This window comes from Saccopteryx leptura, chromosome 1 (genome assembly GCF_036850995.1).
Source record: "Saccopteryx leptura isolate mSacLep1 chromosome 1, mSacLep1_pri_phased_curated, whole genome shotgun sequence".
In the NCBI taxonomy this organism is placed as follows: Eukaryota; Metazoa; Chordata; class Mammalia; order Chiroptera; family Emballonuridae; genus Saccopteryx; species Saccopteryx leptura.
Window position 1 is genome coordinate 222,058,960 of NC_089503.1, and position 17,592 is coordinate 222,076,551.

Genomic DNA, 17,592 nt, shown 5'->3' on the forward strand with positions numbered 1-17,592 from the left:
TCTCTCTCTTCCTGTCTGTCTCTATCTATCCCTCACTCTGTCTCTATCTGTCTCTGTCACACACACACACACACACACACACACACACACACACACACACACACAAAAGCTCCTCCCGCGCGATATTTTTCATTGACAAGTAGCCTAATCCTCATCCTCACCCCTCTCCACTTAAGAGGTTGGAAAGAAGACAAATGACCTTCTGTTGTTCCCTTTGGGTTATTCCAAGCCAAATTCCCAGCAGGCACCGACCAGGAGAATGCTGCTTTCAGGCAGCTTCATTGGAAAAAAAAAAAATTAATGGCATAATATTCTGCCTTAAAAATCGGTAGTTATCAGCTCTGGCCGGCTGGCTCAGTGGTAGAGTGTTGGCCCGGCGTTTTGAAGTTCCCGGGTTCAATTCCGGCCAGGGCACACAGGAGAAGCGCCCATCTGCTTCTCCACCCTTCCCTCTCTCCTTTCTCTCTGTCTCTCTCTTCCCCTCCCGCAGTCAAGGCTCCAGTGGAGCAAAGTTGGCCCCGGGCGCTGAGGATTGCTCCATGGCCTCCGCCTCAGGCACTAGAATGGCCCCAGTTGCAATGGAGCAACGCCCCAGATGGGCAGAGCATCACCCCCTGGTGGGCATGCCAGATGGATCCCAGTCGGGCGCATGCAGGAGTTTGTCTCTCTGCCTCCCCATTTCCAACTTCAGAAAAATAAAAAAAATAGAAAGAAAAAAAATCGGTAGTTATCAGAGACAAAAGTAACTTTAAATAAACTATGAACTTTTCCCATCCCGATTGATTTCTAAAGATAGCATAATGCCTATATCTTAAGCAACCTACACGGATTCATGCCTCAGACTGATCTCACCTTTTTTCTTCAAGTGACTTCCTTTCCGGAGGCGGTGGCAACAACATTAACCCCGCAGGGAAAGAAAGAATGCTCAAAGGCTAATCACCTTGGCATTGCCTGCCTCACAAAACGCCCTGGGGATGCGGCTACAGAGGGTTTTTAGGCGATTTCTCCTTAAAAATTCCCCCCCCTAAAAGAGCCTTCTGTGGAGCCGGGAGGTAGTTAGTTCTCCAAGCTTTAGTCTAGGGCAAGTTCCCGGGGTGGTGATAACTGGAGGCATTACAAACTGCGTGAGTGACCACGGGAGACGGAAATCGCTAATTACTAAATCCCCTTTGATCTTCCTGGGCCCTTTGGTTGACACTAGAGGCTCCAGGTTTCGGCGCTTTCTCTGAGTTGTAGCGGACTGTGGAGTCCAGAGCCCAGGAGTCCAACCTGGTGCCTGCCGTACCCCATACACCGAGGTCTTGATCAGATTTTTAAAATTTTCCCCAGATTTTATTTTTATTTTTTAATAAGCTTTATTGGCAATATTTTAAAAAATTGATTTTAGAGAGGCAGAGAGGAAAGAAAGGAGAGAAAGAGAAACGTGGATTTGTTGTTCCACTTATTCATGCATTTATTAGTCGATTCCTATATGTGCTCTGACCTGGGATCGAATGCGCAACCTTGGCGTATGGGGAGGGCGTCCCAAACAACTGGGCGCCCCGGCTAGGGCCCCCGCAGATTTAAAATCTAACAAGCGCTCCTGTGCAGAGAGAGGGCTTTCGTTAGTTTCAGCAACTCCACAGCTCGGCGCTTTACTTTAAAATTTTTTAGTGGGGAGACTGGGGAAAGAGATGATTTTAAATTTCTACGTCCACTGCCTCTCTCTCCTTCTTTTTTCTTGTTTGTGGGAAATGGAATTTTCTTCTCTTTGCTGGGGACTGTAATGTGATTCGGGATCGTTTATGAAATGAACAAAGTCACTGGCAAGCGGGACGACCGGGACAGAGAGCTATGGCAGATCTGCGTGTGAGCAGAGGCCGGGCCTCCTCCCGGCAGGGTCGCCTTGCTCCCCCTTCGTCTTGCAGGTAAGGTGAAGGGCCCTCCACCCATCACCCGCAGTGAGCCTCCTCCCCAGGCGAGCGGAGGAACTGCTCCCTGATGAAACGTATTAGCCTGGAACTGCGCTGGTTTGTGGAGCCCAGCTAAGTTCTTCACTGTGGCCTTTGTCCGCATAATTAAGAGATTTGCATAATATATTAGCGCGGAACTCTGCGCAGGGTAGGGACACCGCGTGCAGAGCCTGGCCCGGAGGGCGCGTCAGCAGCTCTCTCCCCGGGCTGCTCCTGGGACCACCCTCGCCAGTGCACCTGGGTCAAGGTGCAGGCACTCGGCAAGGAACTCAGCGCCTCACCCTTCTTTGGCCACCTCTGGACCGCTGCGTTTTAAAAGAAATCGGCACAGATTGGGTGGGTGACCGAAGCTAGATCTATGTAACCCTGCATCTGGAGGAATAAACTTGACATGAATACGGCTTTCCAGGAAAACGTTAGAGGCTTCGCGGTTTTTCACACTGACGGTTGGGAGCCGCGCGCTGAACGGTCACTGTGCCTCAGAGCGCGGGGGCTCCTGGGGTTCTGATCGCGCGCGCGCGGAACTCGGACGCGCTGGTCGCTACCCAACCCGCGCGCCAGCTGAGCACCCGGGCGTTCGCGGTGTTCAAGGAGGAGAATCGTGGCGTGTGCGAGGACCGCTCTCCCGAGTTTTGAAAGGAACCCACAAGCGCTCAAGGCGCTCACAATTCGCAAAGTAAATGCAAACAATTGAGTTAGCCGAGGTCTCCGGGCATCCAACCCCTTTCCCCCTTAGAGTGATAGCAGTCTCATCCGAAGGGACTTTTCTCAGAAAACGTTTAGTACCCAGAACATGTCCTGCTCCAGACAGGTGAGAACCTTTCGCGAGGCCATGTCTCGGCCTCTATTCTCCGCAAGTGGACGCTTAAAAGCCTATGTGTTTAAGCCTTGAGTGCAAGAGGGAGCCTAAAACGAGTCCCAGTGCAGAACCCCGGAACCTCGAGGCGGCCCGCCCCTTTTTGAAGTTGAGGTCCCCCTAGCCCCCTCCGCGAGCAGCGCCGACCACCGGCGCCCAATCAGCGCTGTTGCCGGGTCTGTGACGGCGTTCGGCCCCGCCCCCTGGCCGGCGATAAAAGCTCTCTGAGAAGCCTGCACCGCAATTACGCGCGCGGCCCTGTGCCCGGCACGCCACGTAGTCCAGGTGCGCTTCTCTACTTGCTGCTCACAGCGCTGGTCTCACTGTCCCCGCGGTCAGCCGCTGCCAGTTCCTGCCCCTGCTCAGTCACCAGGCCGGTGCGACCAAACCAATCTCGGGGCTTCTCCCCCTTCCTCTTTTCCTGTCCCTCCCTCCTGGGCAGCCGCCGGCCCCCGCGGCGTTGGGCGGCGGGCGTGCGGGTGAGCCGCAACGCAGCGTTCCTGTCTGGAGACCTCGCCTTGCTTGGCCCGACTAGGTCCCCCGCGGCGACCGTACCCCCCCCCCCCCCCCAGACTCTCATTTCCCTGCAGGATGAAGAACCCAATGCTGGAGGCTTTGTCCCTACTGCTGGAGAAGTTGCTCCTCATCTCCAACTTCAGGCTCTTCAGTTCGGGCGCCCCGGCTGAAGACAAGGCGAGGAGCATTTTCCATGAGATCAATTCTTTCCACCGCGGCGATGTCCTGGAGGTGCCCCGGACCCACCTGACCCACTATGGCATCTACCTGGGCGACAACCGTGTCGCCCACATGATGCCGGACATCCTTTTGACTCTGAAGGACTACAAGGAGCTCACGCAGAAGGTGGTCTCCAACAAGCGTCTCATCCTGGGCGTTATTGGCAGGGTGGCAAGCGTCCGCGTGGACACAGTGGATGACTTCGCTTACGGAGCCGAAATCCTGGTCAATCACCTGGACAAGTCCCTCCAGATGAAGGCGCTGCTCAACGAAGAGGTGGCGCGGAGGGCGGAGAAGCTGCTGGGCACCACTACCTACAGCCTGCTGTGGAACAACTGCGAACACTTCGTAACCTACTGCAGATACGGCTCCGCGGTCAGCCCCCAGGCGGATAAGGTACGACTCGCCGGGGGGCCGGGCGGGGACGCCCCTCCCATCCCTAACCATTCACTGGAATCCCGCGTGGAGTTATGGAGTGATTAACGAACGCTCTGGTGTTTCTAAGGGAGACAGATCAGGGGCGATGTGCCTGCCTTGCAGGATCTCTCAAAAGGCGCGGTGAAAGAGTGGGGCAGTGTGGCACCGCTGCCCGCTGTTCCGAGAAAGCTTCCCAGTTACTGCTTGGGAAGTCGTCAGGGTGTCCACGCAGCGTAGTTGAAATGACAAAACCCGCCGTGTGCTTGCAACTTTGCCCAAGAACTGCAATTGAAATGAAGGTGTGCAGAGTTTATATTTAATCCATAACGCTGTGTACAAAGCGTAGTGCATTGAAAATAAGAAAGTTTGTAGTGTTCCCCTTCTGTAAACTGCAGGCAGTGAATTCCCTTTGATTAATATAAACTACCAATATTCTCAGAAGACCTCCCTGGTAGATATCTTATTCGTGTATCTGGGCTTCAGACAAGTCATTTCCTGAGTATTAAAAAATTTTTTTTTCTGTGTTGGCTCTAATTTTCATCTAAACTCCCTCATTGTTAAGCATCCTTTTTACCCATTAGCCCCAAAGGTGGGTTAGGTTGTTTCTGGATTTCCTGCAGTTCTTAGAGATATTGTTAATGTTCACTCTTAACAGTGGAAGCCTAGGCAATTACAAAATGACCTTTATGTTTGACTTTTCATGTTTAGATATTTTTTGGACCAAAAGAATCTGAGTCCCTGTAACCATTTTTTTTAATGCTCCACATTTTAATTTTTTGACCCATGTGGGAAAATCTGTCCTCTGTGGCAAAGCGTGAAAATATTATGCCTTTATACATCAGTATATGAGCCTCCTTGTGATTATTTATAGAACCACAACAGACTTAATCTAGGAATTAAGTAAACCTAGGAATTTACTTACTTTTGTAAGTAAAGTAAAAATACAGTTAGAGCACTGTGTAGTGATTCAAGAATCACAGCCCCAGTCTAGGCCTGTTTAGAAATGAACTTGACCACATTTACAAACACGACCTCTAAAAGCTTACAAAAGGAAATGCGTCAGATTTACTTAGGAACCAAGCAAATCTTTTTTTTTTTTTTTTTAAGAAAACAGTATTTCTATCTGGTAATTAGGAGTTAGCCTTTCATGGAACACATATAACACTGTATTATATGTTTCTACAGAAAAACAGTACAAATGCTTTTTTAAGGTAGTAAAATATCTAATCTGCATAAATAACTAGTTGGAGTAGTTTTTCATCTTTGGACACTGTAGGGTTTTACAGAAGTAGAGGTTTTAATTGCTGTTATTGCATAGCACCTCTTGTGGAACTTGAGTTTTTGTCTTCACTTTGAATGGCCTAACAAACAATTTGGCCACAGAGTGGATTTCCTGGGGGGAAAACAATCCCCATCCCAATTTTTCCAATTCTCAGAACTGTTTTTTGAATATGCTCTGTGAGAAGTAGGTCATTAATGCTGAAGGAGGACTGGTTTCTACCTTTCAGAAACAGTGAATTACTTGATTCCGGATCTGATTTTTGAATTCTCTATATGAGCAGCTATTACCAGTTTAACACGGGAGTTGCAAAGTTGTCTCTAAAATTTGAGTTTATAAAAACTTTCAAGAGCACTTTCCCTCATGAAAACGCTGCAACTAATTTGAAAATTAACTAGAAAAGAATCTTCATAACGATGTGCTTTTTTTACGTTTAGAAAAACTAAAATTAAGGGATTTTTACAGCATATATTGCTGTTAACAATTTCATAAACTATAAAACTCTTTAATTAGTAACTTATTATTCTTTATGCTTTTTTCTGCTTTTTTTTTGTTTTACTTTGATGTTAATGGTTTTCATTCCCAAAAATGAATGCAAATACCTCTTTTAATATGCCCCTTTTAATATCTGCAAAATACCCCTTTTTGATTCAGTGCTCAAAAATGTGTCCCTACTGGCTTCTTAACACCTTCTAGAAATGCAAGACATTTCCTACTGTTGAGCACCATTAAAGATGCCTCCCGAGCTGAAGGCCATGTAAACAAGAATGAGACATTAGAAATGAGGTGATCCTTGACAAAATTTGCTTTTGGGTGAAAGAGTCCACAATGATTGTTTGCGTTAATTAAAAATTATTGGGAAAAAGATAAAAGAAATATAACTGTTTCAAGACAAATATCTATCTTCCTACTATTTGCTGAGCGACTTTTCTCATTGTCCTGAAATGTTCATTTATTTTGATCATCACCACTTAGAGATTGTGTATTTGTTACTCAGTGTCATTAGCTTAGTAAAAGGAAAATATGTTTGCCATCTAAAAAGACCAACATTATATTTGTTTAGCTATTACATAAAAGAATGGAGATAACCTTACAGTCAAGATAGAATGCACAAGTCCAATGTTTTAACACATTATTAGGAATTTGGAAACCTAGTCCAGTACTATATAGGCCACTGTAGGAGACCCTAAAAACATATACAATATCATGCCTACAGAAGGAGTCTAAAACTCACATAAAAATGGGCAATTAATTGCTAAATTCTGTCCTGACAGTGATGAGGTAGAGATAATTATCAGCAGATGTAGCAGTAATAATAACCATTGTAATACCTTATATTTATACAGCATGTAGAAAAATGCACAGCACTTTTGCATAAAAGATTTCATTTGATCCTCACAACAACCTCAGTATTCCCATGGAGGAAGAGGGTAGCCTGGACAGGTTAAGTGATTTACTTGAGTCACACAACTAATAAAAGGTAGATCTTGGACTCAAACATAGGCCATCAATTCTGAGTAAAATTAGTCTTCCAATTTTACATGTTAGAATACAGTCTTTAGAATTAAAGATAATATTTATCTTTCTAACAGCCCATTTTATATCCCATAATTGATTTGTGAACTTGTTTAATTTATTTAGGCAGGGAACAGACTGTCAATAAATCAGATTTTCTGTGCCATTAAATTTTGAGACATAAGAAAGCATAACAAACAATTTTAAAAAGGAAGTTAACACGTTACCATTATATCACATTTTAGATTGGTTATTTGTAAGAATTGAATTCACCAATAATAATAGATTAATTACTTGAGATTTGAGATCTCTTTGCTCATCTAATTTTAGAATATATTGTTACTGCTAGGCAGTTTAATGTTTTTAACATTTAATCCTGAATTTTTATGTGGTTACATTTTCTACAGTTTTCTATAAAAGTTTTGTGTTTACAAAGACAATTGCTATTATTAACCCAGTTGCCAAAGTTGTCATTACAGCTGGTTGTTACAGGGTATGGAATCACACTGAACCATTCATCATCTAAATTCAATCAGAATCATGAAGAGAAATTCTAGTTCTTCTGGTAGACAGAAAACAACTGGGAAAATTGTGTTTTATTATTTGGTATATGGGATTCTTCTCAGGCTTAGCCACCTTTTAAACTAACATTCTTAAATTTTATTTTCTAGTTTTGTGAGAATTTGAAGATAATTATTCGTGATCAGAGAAGTGTTCTTGCTTCAGCATTCTTGGGACTGACGTCTATAATCTGCCTGGGCTTGGCATCATATACTACTCTTCCTGCAATTTTTATTCCATTCTGCTTATGGATGGCTGGCTAACTTCACATCCTCGTGTCAGTGTGTGTATTCCGTGTGTAAATATGTTTATATTTATAGAGTACAGTCAGAATAAGCATTGTCGAGAAAAATGTGACCTGTAACATTGTGTTCTGTATAAAAATGTGATTAAGAATCACAAGAAGTGCTTACTGTGTAAGCCCAAGAACAAAGGCTTTCTGAATCTTCCTTAGACGGTTCCATTTTAAAGCAGCATGAAAAATTTTGGAAACATGACAACTTGTGATATAATTCATTATAAGAAAACCAGCCTCTAAGATGATGGCCACCGGAGATTATTTGAATTATTATTTTCTCCTATAATCATTTCTCTGTTAGGCCTGAATCTGAAGATTGGAAGACTTACTGAATGAAATCATCACTTTATTGTAGATTTATCCTGTTTCATTGATAAACTTACATTAAACTGAAAGCATTTCCCTTGTTCAGATGAAAACACATTTGATGATTGGCCAGAGGAAAAAAATCTTTAGTCTTTTTTTCATGTATTATAATTCCCAATAAGTCAAAAATGTGGTATTTCACTACTTGAAACAATATTAGCAAAGTTAAGGTTTACTGATAAAGTAACTGGTCAGAAATATAGAAATCTGTGTTTTCCTGCAGAAATAGCTACTATAACATCAGTTGAATAATTTGATATAGCTTACTTAATAAGAAGCCGTGCATTTCTTTTTCCTTTATGTGTCACTGTGGTTACTTGAAACCACTGAAAGGTAAATAGATATAGGGTTGAAATAATCTGAATACTTGGAATGTATATGTACCAATTAAAAATGCAAATATCCACATACACTCAGATTGTTCAGAGACAAATTGTTTGTTCTTGATTGCTTTATTATCATACCAGTGTGGTTACTATAAAGCATTTGTAGATGTAAATATTACAGCAAGTTTAGTCCATTTTCTTATGCCTTTGCCTATGGAGTAACTTGCATATATGACATTGGATGGTTTATCTTTTAAATCACTTCCTAACGTACTGTATAATTTTTAAAAGCCCTCAGATTTGTTTTCTAGTCAGTTTTCTCCAGTTTCATTCCAAGTAATAGCTTACATCTTTAAAAGAAGTATGCCATAGCAATATATAAACCCTAAACAAGTAGGAAGTAACTGTTAGAAATAATTTTTAAATGTCTTAGTGTCGCTAGGCACGTAAGTTGATTATACTGAGGTTGTTTTAATATTAGAGTTAAGATGTAGTGGTGTTAAAGCAAGCATTCAAGTACTTTTCCAAAATTACCAAATTCTAAAATTAAGCCACAAGCTAGACTTGCATTTCAAGTCTTAAAGTTACTTTATAAACTATCAGGAATCACAAAACAATAAGTCACATGAGTGGTACAAGGAGGTTGGGATCAGTCCCTCAGTGATCCAACCAGAATAAATTTAAAAGCAGACGTTAGTAATGGATAGTTTATCACCACTAATTTATCCACAACAAATTCAGCTGGAGCTTAATTTTGTGTTTAATCATTTCAGTATTTTAAATAATTAAAAATGAAATGGCAGCACCAGAGAATAAAATTCTTCTGTGGGCCTAGTCTAACCACCTAAAATTATTTTAAGTATGTATGCATAAAAGCAACCATGATGAAAAATCCATTGTATTAGTATTTTTTTTCACTTACTGTATTTTTACCCTTGTAGCAATTGTTTAAATTCATTTTTCAAAAACATGGTATCCTCATAAATAACACCTTTTTGCAGACTTTAGTATTGCAGGAAGCAAAACCACTGTCTGATGTTAAATCTGTGTTGAAAGATAATGATCCCTCATCAAATGCCAAGGGAAGTATTTATGATTGGGATTAACATAATTAGTTTTGAGTCACTTCATATCCCTACAGCAAGATTCAATTCATCATTCCTTTGAATGCTCACTATAGGCCAGGCACTGACCTGTTGCAACTTCATGGTTTAGAATTAATCATTTTTAACTACCCACATTCAAGAGTATACAATGCTATGGGAATTCAGGGAAGAAGACATTAAACTGTCAGAGAAATCTCTCTAAAGGAGACAATGCTAGCATAAAGGTGAAAAATAGTAAGAGGTGATCTTTTCACTTTGATGTGTTGTTTCCTTACTTAGTGGAAGAAGGAACTGGAGGAAGATTTTATTTGCTAAATGTTCCACAACACTAGAATTTGTTGAACTTGGGAGGAGAGTTTTGGTTTTGTTGGCTCAGTTTGATTAATTGCTTAACTGTTGAAGGTACAAATATCCATGATTGTGGGTGTAGAAGAAACTCTGAAACATTAGTGTGTCTTATAATGAATTTCAAGATGGCATCATCAGTTAAGATTCATCCTTATGATCCTGCAAGTCCCATATATTTCTAAACCTTTAATATATGAAATGATCATCAAGTAGTATCTGATGCAGCTTTGTGTTGCTTATTTTGTTCTTTGTCATACTGAGGTGATGGCCAAATAGAAAGACTTGGGCTAAGATGAAAAAATGCAAGAGTCAGGTACTTTGCAGAGGTTAGGGATGAAAAGGTCAACAAGATATGGACCTTATCTCAAAGTTTATGGCCTCATGGGCATAGAAGTGTTAAGACTTTACACAATAGAGCTGATTGACGGCATAGAAGAAGTGCTAAAGTCAAAATTATAGGGACTGTGTACTGCAACTTGGGAAAATAGGGTAGTTTTGGGGGATACAGATGTGGGCAGAACACAACAGGAAGAGCATGAACAAATGCATAAAAACTGCCAACATGCCTGACACATAGGTGTGACATACTCTATTATTAGTTGACTAAAAGCATGAAACTGCATGGGGCATTTGGGCAAATGCACGTGGTTCACAGGCTAGAGCAGAGCAAGAATGATGAGATGTCCGAAAGGAAAGCATATAAAATGGTGGAAGTCTTATGTAGACCAAGAAGTGTAGACTTTATGAAGAGGCAGTGGAGATTTGGGGTTCAGAAAGGTAACTCCTAAAAGCATGAAGGAAGGATTTGCATGGGGCAAGACAGGACAAAGGGACCTATTAGGAAACTAGCTATGGTCCTAAATCTCTCAAATAAAAGTCTAATTGTGAGGGTGGAGAGCAAACATGTCAAGAAGTGTCAGCAGACTTGAGCCACATCCTTATGTTTGAGTAACTCTTGGTGGGGTGTCAGGGAGGAGTTATGTGTCTCTTCCTGCCAGAAAGTTGATTCCTGAAAATAAATTAGTATGTGATTGTGTGTATGTTGGATATTCTAGATCTTTGTTCTGTTAGATATATTTCTAAGGATAAGCAAATATATAAGGATTTGTTATTTAAAAAAATAGTTTTTCAGAATATGGATATAGTTCTTATTTTTTTATTTTTTCGTAGAAAAAAATGTTTTCCTGCAATATCAAATTTATATCAATGGCAAAACTTTTGTTACAGATGAGAAGCATATTAAAAATGATAATTGCCAATCTTCTGTCTTATATGATCTATTTAGAAAGTTTTACCCAACCTAGATCTGTTAGTTCAATTGATTTTATATTTGGTATACACATATGTTAAATAAAACCAGTTTTACACCCTGTCCTCTCTTGTCTTTGAATCTGAAATACATAAAAAGTAACTCATATTTCTTTGAAAATGGTAGCCTGAAGAATTATACCTTTCACAGCTTCTTTTACTGAACATATATTTGAAATTAAAACTTATTGTGGGTCTCCTTTCAGACTGATATGGTCTAAGTACATCTTGAAGCCTACTTTCATTATGTAAAAGGGGTTCTGTGCAACATTAAATGACAAATCCCTTCTCCATCCCACAAGATTAAGCAACAAGAAATAATTAGAGGCCTGGGCATGAAACCTCTAAGCAGATGTGGAATGCCACCAAGGAGCCTGTAGCTTTACTCTGTGGTGAGGTGGAGATAAAGTATGAGTAGAAGGAAGTCCCAGGGGCAGTCTTGAAGAGCACTCACAGCATTGCAAAGGACCACAGAAATTACAAGGCTGTACCCTTAAACATCTAACCACATTTCAGATATGGAAAATTAAGCACAGACGTTGAGATATTTTGTGATTATGCAAATAATCAGAACCAGATTCAAAACAACTCCAGCTTTCTTTTTACCATACAACATTGACTTCCATAGGTCTCCCATTGATTGGACAAATTTGCCTACAGTGAATGTATTCATTTCTTGCAGACCTCCATATGCCAAGCAGGACCCCACAAGAATGAACTACTTAGAATCTTAGTCCTATAGTTACTTAGTCTAATGAGAAAAAGATGGCAAATAAGTAGATTTCAAAACAATGAAAGGTCACATTTAGGTCAGTTACCTTCAGATTAGGTCACACCCTTGGGCCAATCATTTGCTGCCAAGTCACACAAACATGCAACTCATTGACAATTTACTCTAAAGGAGCTAGCTCCTTCAACTGATTTTCCTTTGAAAATGGCTACCAGTTTTAACATTATGGGAGATAAATATCTGATAATCACTTTAGCTCATTCTTAGCAATAATGTAGAAAATAAACTAGGTGCCATATAACTTAAAGGACATCAACTCTATTACCAAAATGTAGGAGAGAAATGATAAAGGCTAGATGTAAATCAATGAAAGGGGGATGGAGAGGAAAGAGAAGGTACTGATTTGAGGGGTAAGAAAGAGGGAAGCTGTTTCATACATGGTCCGACCAAGCAAAACAAACCATTCTAAGTATAGTCTGGTTAGATGTATGTTTGTTAATACCTTAGTTTCTCCTTTCCTTTCTCCCTCCAAGAGGGCCTTATATTGGCTGACTGAGCCAGAAACCAACTGACAGGAGAACCTGGGAAACAGCTTGCTGGGAAATGCAAGAAATGGACCTCAGAGAGACTAAGACTGGGCACCAGGATAGGTAGACTGGTTGTATTGTGTCATAGTGGTGAATTTACAGGAGTAGGCCCTGGGAGAAGTAGGATGAACCGGGCTTGGGATATATAAAGTTTGAGTAGCTCAGGGTTCCACAGGTAGACATATAGACAATTGGAGTCTCATATTCAAGACAGAGCTCAGAGATGGGGATATATTTGGGAATTACAATAGTGGTGGCTGAAGCCAAGGATATGAATTAGAATATCTTGGAGGAATCTATGAAGATTTTATTTTCATGTACGGATGAAAAACTAGGGTCACAAAAGGGAAGAAGAAAGACCAAGAACAGTTTCAGAAAAAGAACGAGGAATAATGATACAAAAGTTTAAAGCAGACCCAGAGATAGTATAAGAAAGCCAAGGAAAAGTGAGTTTTAGAGGTAAGAATACAAATAGCATCAAAACATAGAAGATAGATAAGGACTGAATAGTGTTCACATAGGGTTTGACAAATGAGACTGTCAGTGATCTTGACTGATAATCACCCCACCAGTGCTAGGTATGGGGTGGTACAAAGGTTGGGGAAGAAGATATTGTGGGTTGAAATATAAATATAAACAAGCATGGGCTTCTTTTTTTATAAGTTTGGTGGGAAAAGGGACAGAACAAAGCTGAAAAATTCAGAAAATAGTATTTATCTGACATCTTTGTTTTCACTTTAGCATTGTTTGGAATGGAACATACTATCAACTGCTTTTATGACTCATTTAAGAAGCATAAATCATAATTTAATTTTCACAATTCTTTTCTGAGGAACACTCTGTGATAGAACTCTACTTTTTTTTCAGATCAGTGATTAGGATTAGAGGATCGAATCAATGACTGATTCAATTCCCATTTCTACTGGCTTCTTTAAAAAGAACACATGCTCAGAAGGAAATTCTAATAGGATCAGTGGAAGTGAGAAGGGTAGGAAGAAAAACCCTACTGCACAGACTCTCCAGTCCTGGGCTCTCATTCAAACAACCTGTTGAGGGAAGCCCATTACCATCTCTTTCCTTGCACATAATGATGGAACAGTGAGATAAAGACACATTGCAAGACTAGATTCAAACACTCTGCGACCTTTTTCAGTAGCCTAACCTCCTAAGTACTTCACATTCTCTATAATTAAAATGTTCATGAAAAAAATCATAATGGAAGATTTAAAAAAAAATCCAAGTGGCTAACATGTCTGTCAAAAATTGCACAAACTAATTGTTTCTTATTCCTTTGTCCAATATTGACCCCAATATATGTAAAGTTTGAGGCCATTTTATCTTCTACTTCAGTGGTAGTCAACCTGGTCCCTACCGCCCACTAGTGGGCATTCCAGCTTTCATGGTGGGCAGTAGTGGAGCAACCAAAGTATAAATAAAAAGATAGATTTAACTATAGTTAGTTTTATAAACATTTATTCTGCAAAATTTAGCAAAAATCCAACATAAAATACTTGGTAAGTAATTATTATTATATGCTTTAACTTGCTGTAACTGCTTTATAAATTTTATAAAGTTACTTCCCTACTTTATAAATCACCATTACTGTGGAACCAGTGGGAGGTTAGAAAATTTTACTACTAACAGAGATACAAAAGTGGGTGGTAGGTATAAAAAGGTTGACTAACCCTGGTTTACTTGATGGAATCACCTATTTTGAAGAAGAATGTGAGTATTCCCGATAAAATGTCCTTGTTTCTACTGAGTCAAATAATGAGCCGAAATTCCAGAATTAAGGATCTGCTCAGGCAGAAGAATCAGAGCTGTAGGCTCCATATTGGTCCAGGCACCTGACCTGACCAGGTGTCTCACTGCTAGGGACAAACCAAACGGTTATCAATTGCTACATGCTGGAGCAAGATGAAGATGTATTTCCTCTCCGGCACTCCCTTACCTCTTCCCTCCTCCCCCCTCTCCACACTCCTCTCTCTCCACTTCCCTCAGTGTGGCAAGCCACAGGAGACTGCCAGGGAATTAAACAGTGTAAATACTTTTCACTTCCTACCACACCTAATTTTTCCTGGATGAAGATGGAATGAGACAATAACATTGGAGACAAGTATTTTAAAATCTAGAAAGGAATTTCAGACACAGACAAGCTGGGAGAAATCCTGACAATGAAGACGATGAAGGAAATGGAGTTAGAGCACCAGAGCAGTCTGGGGGATGGGCGCTTTCCTAGGTGAACAGTGACACCCTCCCCGGTCCCTCTGTGGCTTTGGCAGGGCTGGGGCTCTCTCTTCTGTAGCTCAACTGCCTCTTTTTTGTTAGTGCTTATCCTCTTAGCCACTCTGGACCCAGATGGAGTTCTCTCAAGAGAGGTTTTGAGAAAATGTGCTCTTTGCCTGTGCTCTCTGCATACCTCAGTGATAGGTGGAAAAATAAAGACTTGCTTTTCGAGCAGTGATTCTCTGAATACGGACCTTCACTTGGTCCCTGCCAAGCCTCAGACTGATTCCCCCCAAAAGTAGATCCATTTTTTGGTTTGTACTAGAGAGTGGGAATGGATGGGTAGATGAATTGAAGTCTTGATCTTCTTTTAATAAGGCAGAAACAAAAGTTTAAGTCATAGTTTTATAGGACTATGTGGTTGGAACTGAAAGAGTTGTAAAAAGTTTCAAAGTTTAGCCTCTTACAGAGTAATTAAGTATAATTAAATATAATTTGTAAACTTGCTGGTTTCCTTTTCACCTTTTATTATTTTTACTTTTACTCTTCAAGAAAGATGAGTCAACAGTCGTTCTCAGAATGTCGTCTGTATTTTTTCCTATTTTTTTAAAAGAAGCTTTGTGTGTTCATCTTGCCATCACGTCTAGCCTTACGTGTCTCAGCTTTAGAGGGCGCCCCCTGCTCATCTGGACTTTTCAGTGTAAGGTGAGCAGATGCAACATGCACAATGAGTAATCAGCAAGAGACTAGAACGTGACATTTTGAAGATTTATTTAATTAACATGCTGAAACTGTGGAATGTCACCACACCTGTGTCCAGCTGATTTAAATTGTTAGTGGCGGGGCCCTGGCTGGTTGGCTCAATGGTAGAGCGTTGGCCTGGCATGTAGGAGTCCCAGGTTCGATTCCCGGCCAGGGCACCCAGGAGAAGCGCCCATCTGCTTCTCCACCCTCCCCCTCTTCTTCCTCTCTCTCTCTCTCTTCCCCTCCCACAGCCAAGGCTCCATTGGAGCAAAGTTGGCCCAGGCGCTGAGAATGGCTCCATGGCCTCTGCCTCAGGCACTAGAATGGCTCTGGTTGCAGCACAGCAATGCCCCAGATGGGCAGAGCATCGCCCCCTGTTGGGCATGCCGGGTGGATCCCGATCGGGCACATGCGGGAGTCTGTCTGACTGCCTCCCCATTTCCAGCTTCGGAAAAATACAAAAACAACAACAACAAAAAACTATTAATGGCGAGGAAATGGCATCAGGTGTTAACCTCAGTTCTTGAACTCTGGCTAAGAAAAATTCAGAGCTAAAATCTGAATCTAAGAAGGTTAAATCAACTTTTCAGTTGTAATCAGCAATCAGATTGATTGGGGTTTTTACAGTATTCAAGATTCCACCTGAGGCAAAGATTCACTTATGATCGTAAGAGTCAAATGATTCATAGGATACAATTATGATCAGTTTGTGTCTAGACAGTATAAATTTCCAATGGGGTGAATATGTGCATTCAGTGTTTCTTCTAAATATTTGGAAATAATAATCTATACATAATAATATGGCAATATTAGCCAACTAAAATTTTTTATTAACACCCACCCTGCCATTTTCTAGCATACTTAATAAATGAGAGTATTCTTTTCAAGGTATGCATTTCATTAGGCTTAATTGCCTCCATCAAATAAACATTTTTTTAAACCTTAATATCAGGTAATTATAACTTTTCCCTTATTCTGATTTCATATAGTACTGTTCCTTAATGAGCAATCTATGGGCCACCTGCACCAGAACCATCCAGGAAACCTGTTAAAAATCGCAGGTTCCTGGGCAACGTTCCACATACAATAAACAGTGATTATTAGTTGAGTATCAGAATGTCATTGTTCCTTTTCTATTTAGTAACATGATCCTTAATTAATTGGGGTTAGCAATACACCTATTAGAATACTACATTTCCTGGCCTTCTTTCCCACATGACAATGTTCTGACCAATCTAATGAAAGCAGAAGTGTTGTGTAGGAATTCCAGGAGAGCCCCTTGAAATGGAAAGAGTGTACTTCTCTTTTCCCAGTTCTCTTGCTGCCAGTCTGGAAACAGACAGAATGGCTGGGGTGCTAGCAGCCATTGCGGATCATAAGGTGATTCTGTGGATAGAAGCCACGCATGCAGGGTGGTGAAGCAGAAAGAAGGTACGTTGGGTCCCTATGGTGACACCATATCAAATTTGGACTGTCTTCCTCCAGAGGAAATAAGATGCTAATTTCTTCAGGCAACTGCAGTTATTTTAGAATGTTCTTTTCCATGCAGTTGACCTAATCCCACTTGCTGTTTCTACTCAGTCAAAATTTCTGTGTGTGTGTGTGGGGGGGGGGGGGGGTCTTGAAAATCTGCATTTTTAACAACCACCTGAGATAATTCTTGAGCACAATAAAATTTAGGAACCAGTGTCATGGTATAAGGCCCATATATAGTTTTATTTATTGACTTTTACAGAGACAGGAGGGGGCGGGTATGAGAAGTATCAACTCATAGTTGCACCACTTTTCTTGTTCATTGATTGCTTGTTGTATGTGCTTTGACCAGGCAAGTCCAGGGTTTTGAACTGGCAACCTCAGCATCCCAGGTTGACATTTTATCCACTGCGCCACCACAGGCCAGGCTAAGGTCCATTTATAGTTTTACAAGTATTTCTTGGACCAACCAGAGATGTACATTGTATACATGATGGCTTTGCTTGTATTGTCCAGGCTTTAAGTACCACAATAAATAATAGGATATGATCCTTTAAAGTCTACAGAATAATAAATGGGAAGGAAACTCTACTGTTTCACTTCTAATTTTCTGCCTTTAGCTAAAGATGTTTCAGAACTGAGGAGAGTCTTAAGAAACACTTGGAAGAAAAATCTGTTTCTTCTGCTTTGAAAGTCCTAAGTAAACTACTACCTACCCTATGAGCAGCAAGTGACAGCGTTGTTTGTCTAATGTGGTGGCTGCTC

At 41.0% G+C, this 17,592-nt stretch overlaps 1 protein-coding gene across 1 annotated transcript; it reads left to right on the forward strand.

Annotated features, from left to right (window-relative positions):
- The first annotated feature begins 3,026 nt into the window (after window positions 1–3,026).
- On the forward strand, window positions 3,027–11,131 carry LRAT (lecithin retinol acyltransferase). Its single transcript, XM_066386862.1, has 3 exons — window positions 3,027–3,093; window positions 3,399–3,939; window positions 7,426–11,131. Exons 2-3 carry the CDS (start codon window positions 3,400–3,402, stop codon window positions 7,576–7,578), a joined length of 693 nt encoding a protein of 230 aa, XP_066242959.1. The 5' UTR covers window positions 3,027–3,093; window position 3,399; the 3' UTR covers window positions 7,579–11,131.
- The last annotated feature ends 6,461 nt before the right edge of the window (window positions 11,132–17,592 follow it).

Coding starts and splice junctions, on each gene's coding strand:
- LRAT (XM_066386862.1), top strand. CDS start 3,400: ATGAAGAACCCAATGCTGGAGGCTTTGTCCCTACTGCTGGAGAAGTTG. Junction 3,940..7,425: donor TCAGCCCCCAGGCGGATAAG/GTACGACTCGCC, acceptor TTTATTTTCTAG/TTTTGTGAGAATTTGAAGAT.